The sequence below is a fragment of the Sinohyriopsis cumingii genome, chromosome 3 (assembly GCF_028554795.1).
Source record: "Sinohyriopsis cumingii isolate HCF-2022 chromosome 3, ASM2855479v2, whole genome shotgun sequence".
NCBI lineage: Eukaryota > Metazoa > Mollusca > Bivalvia > Unionida > Unionidae > Sinohyriopsis > Sinohyriopsis cumingii.
This window is the reverse complement of record NC_142963.1, coordinates 17,542,797-17,555,926: the sequence shown is the minus strand read 5'-3', so window position 1 is coordinate 17,555,926 and position 13,130 is coordinate 17,542,797. Positions and strand designations below refer to the sequence as shown.

The 13,130-nt window shown below is 35.0% G+C and overlaps 1 protein-coding gene across 1 annotated transcript in view; it reads right to left on the bottom strand.

Annotated features, from left to right (window-relative positions):
• Positions 1-13,130, bottom strand: part of LOC149802494 (ADP-ribosylation factor-binding protein GGA1-like) — a 78,936-nt gene that overhangs the window by 36,794 nt on the left and 29,012 nt on the right. Inside the window, exons 5-7 of the mRNA XM_089951524.1 lie at positions 11,300-11,359; positions 5,624-5,704; positions 775-912 (exon numbers count right to left, since the gene is read on the bottom strand). Coding sequence (XP_089807650.1) covers positions 775-912; positions 5,624-5,704; positions 11,300-11,359 — 279 coding nt within the window. The remainder of the gene's footprint in view (positions 1-774; positions 913-5,623; positions 5,705-11,299; positions 11,360-13,130) is intronic.

Sequence of the window (13,130 nt, the reverse complement as noted above, 5' to 3'; positions counted from 1 at the left end):
AAAAAATGTAAAAAACATTATTTTCAAAATTTCAGTTTCCTTTCAACTATTAATTTAAGTATTACAATTAGCTGAACTATGTACAATAGAAATAACTATCAGGTCTAATCATTTACCTAAATTGGATTTGTCTTCTTGACATATAAAAGAACATTAAAACTGACTATATGTTTTGTTACTAATTTTAGTAGAACCATAAAGTTCTTTTAAAACTATTTTTAGTAATACTAACTGATAACATAGAATGGATACTATGCCATAAGAATTATGGGGATTAAAATCTATAAAAGTCAAAAATTGTGGGGAAATTAACTCTGGTTCATCTGCAGTTCCATTCAGCTGAACCACTGTCATTATGATTATCTTTGTAATGTAGATACCAACCACTGTCATTATGATTATCTTTGTAATATACATACCAACCACTGTCATTATGATTATCTTTGTAATATAGATACCAATCACTGTCATTATGATTATCTTTGTAATATAGATACCAACCACTGTCTTTATGATTATCTTTGTAATATAGATACCAACCACTGTCATTATGATTATCTTTGTAATATAGATACCAACCACTGTCATTATGATTATCTTTGTAATATAGATACCAACCACTGTCATTATGATTATCTTTGTATTATAGATACCAACCACTGTCATTATGATTATCTTTGCAATATAGATACCAACCCCTGTCATTATGATTATCTTTGTAATATAGATACCAACCACTGTCATTATGATTATCTTTGTAATATAGATACCAACCTTCATGGTCTCCTTTTCAGATTGTGATGTTGTGGAGGGATTGTAGTGGCCAATCATCTCCCTCAAAAGCTTGGTATTGATGTTAATGGTCTCAAGATCATTGATTCGCTGAGATACCTTCTCCATCCTCTCTGCATCCTACATTGGAATAGAGGTTAGATATCTAATTTAACACATACAAATGTGCATACCAAATTTAATTGTCTACCTCAAGTGGTTTTGCTTATTCGGACTAACAAGATAAACAAGAGTACAATGAATGGTATTTACATGCCGGTTCCGTTTAATTGTCTCATAAATAAGCACTAGTACAACACTAGTTATACTGGCTGCCATGTCTCTTGCACTGAAAAATGGCATTAAGCACTAAAACAACAACAACCACCATGCAGAAACCATTTTTTTCTTATTGGGTTCACTATGACCTTGACCTTTGACATTTAGACCTCAAAATCTATATAGTCACATAGAAATTCTGTTCAAGGAACTTGCTCTAAAATAATGCTATTGTGCAAAATCCACATTTCTTAAAGTCACAATAACCTTTACATTTAATGCCTAGTCAAATTTGTAAAAAAATTAAGTTTGGTAATGGTAGATTGCGGAAAGCTCAAGTTATTGTGCAGAAACAATATAGGACAAAACTGGGCAGATTAATGTCATAACATTATATGCTACATATTATGGTGGGACTGATACTCTAATGGGTGAACAGAATTTCCAGGAATCCAAAATGTGACTGTTTTTCTGTTTAACTACTAATATTTTAAAGTAATGGTAAGATTTTTAAGATGACCACCATTGTGGCCATCTTACATTTAAGATCACCACCATTTTTAATTAGACCAACTAGACACCATAAGATTTCTTGTGGTGAAACTTCATGTTAATACAAGACCTTCCATTGAGGAGTGCAAATAAAACTGATTTTCATTTAGGACATCATAAGAAGTCTCTCAATGTACCATGTGACAGGATCACTGGATCTGGAGGAGTAATGGTAATACTATTTTCAAGCTAGCCACTGTGGTGGCCATTTTGGATGTCTGAGTGGCACTTCTTTCTACTTAGGACAAACTAAAAGCATCAGTATAATATACTTGTACTAATGAATGGACAAATGACAGATGATGGACAACAGACTATCAAAAAGTTATTCTGGTCTATGAGCAATACAGAAAAAATATGTAAAAGAAAAACTGCTGTAAACCCAAAAATCAATTCAGGTCATTTATATATAACAAAAATGTTTCTCAAATTTCATTAGCTCACCTCAAGGCATGCCACTATGGCACCTGTGGGGAGAGGGCTTTGTGTTGTATTCAGTAACAACAGTCATTCAAAAGTAATGACACTCTACTGGGTAAAAAGAATTTTCAGGAATTCTAGATAAGACCATTCCTTACTTGTAACTGCTGAGTGCTGAAACCATCTCTGATACTCTTCTGCAATAACAAGATGTTCAAATGAGCTGCTGTGGACGTCAGCTTGGCACTCTTTTCATTTAGGTATCGTAAAATGTAACCATCCATTCTGAGGAAGTAGTGACAGCAAAGTTTTCAAAACAGCCGCAATGGATGTACAGTTCAAATCCATTTCATTTAGGACCAACTAGGTATCACAAAGTCAAATGGTGTAAACTCCCATATCAATACAGCCATCCATGTGGAAGGAGCCAAGATAACAATATTTTCAAGATAGTCACAATGGTGGCCATAATGACTGTCAATCTACATCATTTTCATTTAGAACCAACAAGTCTCAATAACAACTCTTCTGATGAAAACCCCATGACGTTCCATTTTAAATGTTCATGCAAGCTGTCAGATCAGTATCAATTTAATTTTTGACCAATAAGACATAATAAGTGTCTGGTGAAAACCCTGTGTTTATATGACTTTCCATTTTGAGGGATCAACAACAAAATTTTCAAGATGGCTGCCAAAGTAGCTATACTGGATATGAGATCGGCAACATTCCCTTTTAGGACATCATAAGAAGTATTCTGGCGAAAGTCAATATAACCAGCCATGTTGATATAATCATTCATTCAGGAAAAGTGATAACAAGATTTGCAAGAATGACCACTGTGGTTGAATGTCTGAGTGGCACCATTTCCATTTAAGACCAACTAGTTAAAACAGGAATTCTATTTGTGAAAACAAACATTTATCCAGGATGAGCTATTAAAAAGATTTTAGGAACAGTGAAAGTAATATTATTCTGGCGAAAAACTCATGTCAACAAGACGTCCAGGATGACTCTATATATGTTTTTTTATGTTTACAATGTTTTTACTATATAATTATATTTTAATTTAGAGGTATGGACTTTGTAGTTTGAAATAAAGAATTCTTATCTTATCTTCTCTATTTTCATTTAAGAACAACAAGATAAAAAAAAAGTCTTTTAGTGAAAACCCTGTTTATATGACCATCTGTTCAGGAGAGTGCGTGTGTGATTTGGATTTTTAACATAGGTTTAACAATTTTTCAGTCATATCACTACAATGTCTGCAGTGTGACAGTTTATAGTGATGTCTAGCACCGGGGCATCATGCCGCAGACATGAAGCATGATGTCCCACCCAGTCACATTATCCTGACACCAGGCCGACCAGTCCTAACACTAACCTCTTAATGCTGAGCGCCAAGCGAGGCAGCTGCTGGTAACATTTTTTAAGTCTTTGGTATGACTCGGCCAGGGATCGAACCCATGACTACCTGCATCCGAGGCGGATGCTGTAACCATTATGCCACTGGAGCTGTCTGTTCAGGAGAAGTAGCAATAATAATATTTTCAAGCTGACCACTGTCATGGTCATATTACACGTTAGGCTGGCACCATTTTCATTTAGTACCAAACTGACATCATAAGAAGTCTTCTAGTCAACATTCCATGTCAATATGACTCCATTTCGGTGGAGCAGTGACTTTTGTTCAGGAGGAGTAGTGATATCACGATTTTCAAGGTGGCTGCCACAGTAGCCATACTGGAGACTAGATTGGCATGATGTTCATTTAGCACCAACAGGATATCATAAGAAGTCTTTTACTAAAAACAAAATTAATATAACCATCCAATCAGGAGGAGTAGCAATAACAATGTGGCAGTCATATTAGATATCACTGTGGACCAGCTAGACATCATTAAGATGTCTTCTAGTAAAACCCATTGTCATTATGAATTTCTGTTCATGAGTTGTAGCAAAAGCTAGATTTTCAAGATGACCATACTGGACAAGGTCAGCATCATTTAGGACCAACCAGACATCATAAGAAATCTTTCTATAAAAACCCCCATGTTTACACGACCATCCAATGAGCTATACCAAGATTTTTAAGAAGGTCACTGTGGTGGCCATATTGAATGTTGAGTACATCATTTTCATGTATTGCAAATTACATACATACCAACCCTGTGAGAAGTATAAGCCTAATTTTTGCTATATATAATCAGAGCATAAAGTGTATTAAATACCATAATTACAGTAAACTATGAAAAATGTACATTTATTTTTGCTACTAACCTGGATCTACCGTGGGTCAAAATTCTTTGTGAAAATGGGCAAAATCCATGTGGATTAAAACCAGAATACAAAAAAAAAAATACTTACAAATTATTTATATTCAAAACTCAACTATTCATAATGTCTAACTTTCAATGAACGATTGTGAAGTCTGCAAATTCTTTTGTGCTCAATCCAAGTGCTATATTACATCACACTCATATTCTTTACAAATTTATGATTTGTCCTTTTTCTGATCAGAAATGATTCTAAGTTTAAAAAGATCAATCTGCTCTAAGAATTTTTATCCACAAGACACAGAAAAATCCCATTTCACTAATCATATGGCACCATTTTCTTTAAAAGTACAGACTGATCCACTAACAAACTTGATTATCAATATAATGAATCTGTCAGACAATCTTTCAAATTAAAGAAACCCAAAACCTGTCTGTTTTCTTAGAAATGGGTCATATACAGTCAGTGGTTATAAATAGAAAATAAGGAAAGTCCTTGTAGGTCTAGAAGGGACAAATTAATTCTTACATTATTTTTATATGAGTGGGATTAAAGAGATGATAATAAATGTCCAACAAAACTTTTTATTGCATTATTTGTATTTTATTTTTAATGTAATGAAAGAGCATAATCTATATACTGTCAAGTGTAAAACCTAATTGGGTGAAAATAGTGTAATGTTTTATGGCAAAAGTGTAATGGTTGGCATGTGTGCAATTAGACCATGGGATGAATGTGTGTGTAATGTTTTATGGCAATCCAGCAATTAGTTTAGGAGAGTAGTGATATCAAACTGTTCCTTATGGATGCACAGATGAAAAATGATAGGCAAAAGACCATCCCATAAGCTCTTCCGGTCTTTGACGAGGAGAGCTAATAACAGAACCATTTATTCAGGAATCAAAGCAATAAAAACATATTCAAGAAACCCACCATAGCAGCCATGCTGGACTTCAAATTAGCTCCATTTTCATTTGGAACTATCTACATTATATAAAGTTTTAAACTGGAAATCACATTCAGATAAGAGTTCAGCAGAAGAGATAATTAAATTTTAAAAATGGAAACCCTAGTGTACATCTTAGATGTCAGAGAGTGGTTATTTTCAATGTGGACTATATAGACCTCAGTGACACATTTCATGACTTTCATCCATGTAGAGTAGGTGCAATAGCAAAGACAAACTTGTGTCATCAGATGGATGTACCGACAGAAATGGGAAAACAGCTGGATGGACCAACAGATTAGGGACAACAGAACATTGCATGGGCCCTTCAGGTCTTTGACCAGTAAAGCTTAAAACGATATTGCTGCTGTTACCTACCTGCTTGACCATGTTTTTAATTAACCTGTTGGCAGCTTGTAGGTCATCTGGGTTTTTACTCTTCAATAATTTCGCAAGTAACTGCAATGTAATATATAACAGAAAATCAGAATAAAAATGTTTGCTTGATTCCTCCATTCATTTGAAAAAAAATTCATCTGCTGTAGAGAAGAACTAGTCAAATGATAATATAGTACCAGTCTTACCCATAATTTATAATATGGCAATGATTTTCCACTGAAATCACTGTTTCGTAATCAAATTATTCATTTTCCTGCTTGGAAAAAAACTAAACCTAGATTAATGTGTCACAAAAGGGTTGCAATTGTTATATTTAATTTGGCTTGAAAACTGGGGAAATGTTTCAGCATGACTATTTTTTAAAATATAAGTGAATAAATATAAACATTTTAAAAATCAATTACATATGGAAAAATCATTATATTAATTTTCTTGAAACAAAAATCTGACAATGACAAATACTAGCAATAAATTTCATTAAAACAATGCTTCTGGTTCAATTTTTGCAAAGAAATGTGTATTCTAAAAAGCTTCATTCATTCTGCTGGCAATTCTAATACAGGGTTTGACATACTGTATACAAGCCAGTTTGAAAACTTGAAATACCCCAAAAAATATGACATCATGATGAAAGTTTAAAAAGATAATATAAAATATGGGAAATATTTATTGAAATTGTCTATAATTTATTTTACAAATAAACAGCTTATTCTGTTAACCTTTCATCCAGTTTTTCATTAAAGCTTTTAAAAAATGAGTATCTGACAGTACATGAAAGTAAATCTTTTTTGTAAATAATTTTTCTCCGAATCACATTTACAATTGGAATATATCTCTCCACTACCTTCCTTTATTGCAACGAAGGTCTTTATGTCCGTGTCATATATATCTATATCTATATATATATATATATATATATATATAGACAGACAAACACAAAGGGAAATAACTCTTACAAATTAACACCCAACACTGCAAGATGTCCATCCATATAGTATATATTAGTGAAACCTAAAATAGGATACTAGCATTTGAAGGGAATGGTGGGAGGTATATATGACAATCTGATTCGGTAAGTATTTTTGAGAAACACAATTTACTAAACAATTTACATTTTCTGTCAAATACATTATCCAGTCACGTGAACATTAGTAGAATAGGAAGAGGAAATCTTTAAGCGTCTTTTAACGTCTACCTATGTCACCTTGCAGGGGGCAATATGACTGCTCATGCAAAAGGATGAACTTCTAATGTGAGGTTAGCATAATGAAAGATAATGCATTTATACATGTGCACGGGTAATCCATGTCAGATCACACATCTGGTTATTGACTTGCACTCAAAAGTTTCATGGGGCTGAGGTGGTGCTGTCTTGAATGGTGCACAGTAACTGTCAGGGCAGTTACTGTTGGCCCAACACAATTCAGCTCTCTACTTTGCAAGGCCATGTCATGCAAATATAAGCTCCAGAAAGTAGTCTAAGCATGCCTGAAAATGACTCTATTACGTCTCAAAAAGAGACCTTATGTTTGAAGATAAGGTTGTGGAAATCTCTAATTCACAAGCCAAAATCTTCATGAGTCATGTAAAATCCTGCGAGAGTTAGAGTAACACACTTTCGCCAAGCAGAAAGCACTTGTGGGTTACATCTATGTTTCTTGCCTAAACTGGTAGAAAGCACCATTAATGGCCAGTGTGGACATCTCCATGCACCTCAGGACACTTGGCTCCTGCAGCTCTGCCTCCCTCTCTCAACAGATCAATCAAGGACAGTGAGAGGATACTTATTTGCTGATTGCCTGCTAAAGGTAATATTGAAACAATCCTGACTACCTGTCAACTTGTATTTTTATAAAGTGCATTTGCACATATCATTAATGTTGGAGATAATTTATATCTCCATTTATTGTTTACATTCCCTTCATGTTGGAAAGTCGTACCTCTGTTTCCAATGCAAATAACAGTAACTGTAGTAACAGTTTTTGATATATGACACTTGCACAAAGGAAAAGTAAGTTGATACAATATGTAAATCATATAACAATGATTTGTTTAAATATTTATCATCTGGTTAAAGATTTTTGAAACCCAGCATCTACATAACAGGATTGTAAACTGTTATCACTTACCTTCTATTTTGAGAGAGAAATAGGCAATTGTATCCTTTTTTCTCCAGGGTAAAGGTAAAACTCATGTAAGTGCATAATTTTTTGTGATGAAACCATTCATCATCAATGTTAAATCTTTGTATAATTTCTTGTGAAATAATTGCTATTTTTGTCGTTTGAAATCGGGCGCCATTTTTACTACTGTGTGTATTGGGCGCTCGGATTTCTACTAGGAGGCGCTCAGGTTAATCTTTCTGAATTCTTCCGTATTTTGTCATATTCATGAAAACTTTTGTCACGAATTTCCTGAGTGTGTTCAAAAAACCTATAAATAGGGGTGAGATCTACCATTTTGGCAGTTGTGGTTCTACTGGACTCCAGTAAAGGTTTCAAGACCAAGCAAAAAGTCTCTCATCAAGCCTTAATAGCAAGGTAGACTAGTTACTACCAACACATTAAATTTAGTACTCATAATGACTACTATAATGTTTCTCTGAAATTGTTTAAACGTTTATTTTTTCGTTATATCAGATAAAAACTCCCATAGAGGGATTTAGCTGACGACATTGTGACTGTGTCGTCATCAACACAGCCGTCTGCTATCCATTGGAAATTTAGTATTCCAGTTGACATTATCGAATTTCCTATTCAATATCAAATTTCCTATTCAATTTCATGGATCATTTTGAAATCACAAATTTCCATCCATTTTGTAGTGGTCGTGTCATTTAGATGTAGAAATAATAAACCAGACACAACGACACACTTTGTTGCGACAAAACCACACACATTGTCGCATTCAACTCAAGTGACACATTATTGACATCCGGTTCCAGACTGTGTCACTCAAAACGACACGCTGCATCTCAGCCAACAAACGCGACACACTTAACATCTGGTTCCAGACTGTGCCTCTAACATATTTACCACTGGGCTCTAAAACACAAATCCAGGTCTGGCTACGAACCTTGACTGAGTGCACAAAATCATTGCCATTTCCGTACGTTATATGAACAAATTTTGAGAACTATTAACTTCTTTTTCTATATAAGATTAGTTTGGGAATTGGGATTATCTGAGTTAGAGATCATGTGAATTAGGACAAATGGAACATTTATGCTGATTTTCACATGCAATTTAACACTGAAATTATTGTTATTTCAACATGCTTTATGAAACATCTGTTCTGAAAATTGGCAAATATTATAATTCACTATTCTGAGCACTAGATTTTGTGAGAAAACACATTCAACCCTGGAAGACATATAATAAACTGTGTTGACTATTAATATTTGTTTTGTTTTGTGCTTTAATGATCTATATAAGAACTTTTTGTAGTGAACACACATTTCTTGACACTACAATACACTGGAGAGATTTAGTAACTGAAAAAGGCATGAGCTGTCCATCTATTCAATTTTATTCGACCTTGACCCTTGACATATTACAATATGTTCTATGAAATGAAACCCAGTTGCATTATTAGTATGACTGAGCCAGGGTGCATGCAGTTTGGATCCACAAACATCACTTGCAGATCACACATGCTGCAAGCTGAAACTAGTGCTATTAGGAAGTAAGTCTTGCATAATAACTACATCGGTGACATAGAAACTGATGGCTTTAACTTAGAGAAGCTGAACCATATGAAGACCCCAGAGAGGTTCCATTTGGAATCAAGGTGAGTGAGTGTGACCTGAATATGTCAAAATTGGACAAAAAGATGGAAAGGTCCTTGTTGCGGCCAATATCATCTCTTCCATGAGGTCTTAACATGTCTAAGATCATGGAATGTTATCCTCTGATTGTGATGGGAGCTAGCTTGTAGTCTTCAAATACGAAAGAAAGAAGTTAGCCAGTTGCAGGATGAAGCCTTCACTAGCTGGACATCCCTGACTAGAGCAAGGCATGAGGGTGCAGTTTCTCTGGATACAGATGGAAAAATGGCAACTTCAGCTGTTTTGTACTTGAGTATGTCCATTGCCTGAAAATCACTGCTGCTGACCATCACAAATTTATGTAGTAAGTGTGCCACCCAACCTGACAAACTGGCATCTGCACACATTGTCATTTCCATTATTGGGCTTCTAAAGGCACTCCCACTGCTAGCCACATGCTGTCTTGCTACTGAGGCATGATGTGTTTGATTTAGTTAAAGATCTGGTGATCTAAATGACTCAAATCAGGCGCCACTGCCAGAAAGGCCATCTTTAGATGGCACATGCATAGGTTGTCAAGGCATAACAAGGTCTACTGCCACACTGAGTTGGTCAAGGAGTTGAAACTCCAAGCATGGAAGATTTGGGAACAAATTGAAAACTCCATTGGGTGATGAACAAATTGATGAACGGGAACATGATCCATCTTCTTCACATGGACTATCCACCCTATACTGCAAATGAGGTAGAAAAGGCTGTTCATAATGTGAACCAAAACCAAACATACTTCTCTTTTTACAGTATAATGTCCAGGAATACCAGGTCACTGTGAAGGACATCCTGAAGTGGGATATGATGCAGTCCGAACTCTTGGTGAAGTCCTAAGGGCTGAGATTAAGGCCAAATGAAATCTGGAACTGGTACACTATCTTGTGGTAGCCAAGGAAATCTTTGTGATACCATGTTAATAGCTATATCGAAATACATATCAGACAGGTCAAAACTATTTGCTTATTCACCATGTTGCACAGACAGGCAGACAAACCTTCCCATTTCCATCAGTCTCTGACAGGTGTCAATTTTACCCAAGGTTTCATAACTAATAAAATAGTCTGGAACATATACCCTAAGAGTTTGGTTTTAGTCCACTGCCTGCTTGAATGGCAAAAGCTCTAACGTCTCCACTTTTGTGGAATCACTTGAAATCTCTGTCATGAAGGAGGACAGTGAAATTGGAGTGTGCTGAATTAACAAGTTCCAGAGTCCATCCAAAACAATTGTTTGCCAGCATTAAGTTGATCCAAAACTGGTGGAACAGAAGAAGTCTAGCACCCACAGAAGGTCACCTGTAGGTGGAAGTGGTGGTAAGTCAATGATGCTTGGTGAATGGCTTGGAAAGAGAGAAATTTGTTGTTTTTTTTTCTTCCACTCCCAGCCTGCCTCAGAAGGTTTGGGACATATGGCCACCTATGATTTGCCTGGCAACAAAAACATGTGCCCTTGTTGCTGAGAATTACTCCTCTCTTTGAAGCAAAGACTCCTCCAACTTGCTTAATGGTAGAAAACTGGCAATGGATTGCAAGGCCTGTCTTTCTGTCTAGAGCATTTGAGCAGAATTAGTAACTGAAGTACACATAGGATCTGGCACCATTATCTGTATCAAGGGGAGATCACTCTAACTGCCAACTGGGCAGATAATTTTAATCTTTTAGCTAAAATGTTTCAGCCTGGGAGGGCTGGATTTATGAGGTAGTAGTTCACCTAATGTATTGTGACTGGATAATGTATTTGAAGAAGCATGCAAATGGATTATATGTCCAAATACCCCTGACGCCACTCCAGTTACAAAATTAAGAAGAAATGCAAAACAATGCAGATCCATTGCTTACTTTGGCTTTTTCATCATCTTCAAAGACTGCATTTTTAGGTCTTGGTGGAGGCTCTGGAACCTGACAATGATAGAAAAGTATTTAGTTACATGATGGGGCAATTTTCAACTTCACAAACAAGATTTTAGGACATCAGTAGCTCCAATATTCAAACATTATAAATGCATGTACTACCTACGAACAATAATTTTCTCCATGTTTTATGGGTCTATTTTTCATATGTGTCATTTCTGAGAATCAGATAATACACATACATTAGAAGCACAATTATTCACTTTATTTCATTCCTCCCCAATCAATATATATTGGAAGATCATTACCAGTATATAAACGTTTTGAGCAGCACATAACAAAACAATGTTATAGTACATTAACATTTTTACACTAGGCCAACTAAGAGGTGTGATTCACACTGAATATCAAGCTAATAAATGTACCACACACAGGAAAAAATATGAACTACAATATGCACTGTCAATAATTAGACCTAAGTTCCATTTTTCTTTACCCAGTTTACCAGTAGTGCCTGTCTGCCACTGTAAAAGTCCATAGCAATCAATAGTTTATGTATAGAAAATTATTGATGACAATTAAGGTGTGGATTACTCAACAATTATGGATAAACAGATAATACTTTAGTTATTTTTCAAACAGCAATCATTATTTTCTTAATGTTGACATTAACTTTAGCAATGGTTCAACGACTAACTGGCTAAGTGCATGTGTCAAGTTATAGGTAATTAAAGCCTGGTTAAAAGTTTGTCACCATAGCTCTATAAAATTACCATCTGTACTCACTTATAAGTCAAGTCAAACTGCAAAGAATAAAGATCCGGATCTACTGTAGCATTATGCGCCTACATATCAGTTCTTTGTTGTTTGTTCTACTGATTATCCTAACAAACAGCAGAGACCCATAATGTGCCAGCAGATCTGGGTCTTTCCAGTTTGCAGTTGGACTTGACTTATAAGCAAGTATATATGGTGTATCATTACGTCAAAATTTATCATCAAATTTTTCAGCATAAAGTGAATATTCGTGTGACTGTCAATGAAGTTTTTCCATAGAAGAGTGATCTATTACATGAACTGACTGCTTTGCTAGAGTGTAAAGCCATGCATCAATTTAGAAATTCCTCCAAGTATTTCTTATTGTATTGACAACAAACCTTAATTATTGTACAAAAGAGAATTATATTTATATTCCATCAAACTAGTCACAAATATCTTTAAAAATGAAGATTGTTAAGGGCCATGATCAGCACAGAAGAGATAAGTTTGCCATACATACATACATACATACATAAGTACGTACAAATGATATATACATAAATCCATACAATGCTGTAAAGGATACCAGACTGCACTCAAAAGAAACAACAAAGCCGTGCATAATTGGGTGGTACACATAGAAGCAAGGCAGTATCACACAAAACATGTTTTTAAAAATCATGTAAAAGAGTCAAACCTCTGAGAAATGAGAAAAGCGGTCACTAAAGACATTAGGTTAATTTCTATGACAAGCTAATTAAGCAACCTAAAATAGCGTCTTTGTAAAACATTGTGGAGTTTTTCTAACAGGTCACTGTTAAAGGCAGGTCTGACTGTAGGTATCAACAATGAAAGTGACCTTGCAGTTTGAGCTTGAACACAGTGAAACCCTACTGTAACATATTTCATTACAACAAGAATTCTGATTATAACACAATTATGGCATGGCTCAAAACTTAACAATATTTACACCAATTTCTTGAAGTTCTTAAAAATTTTGTGCTATGCTGTATTCTTGAAGAAAATAGTGTTTTATCATTTAATATTTCCTCACACAAAT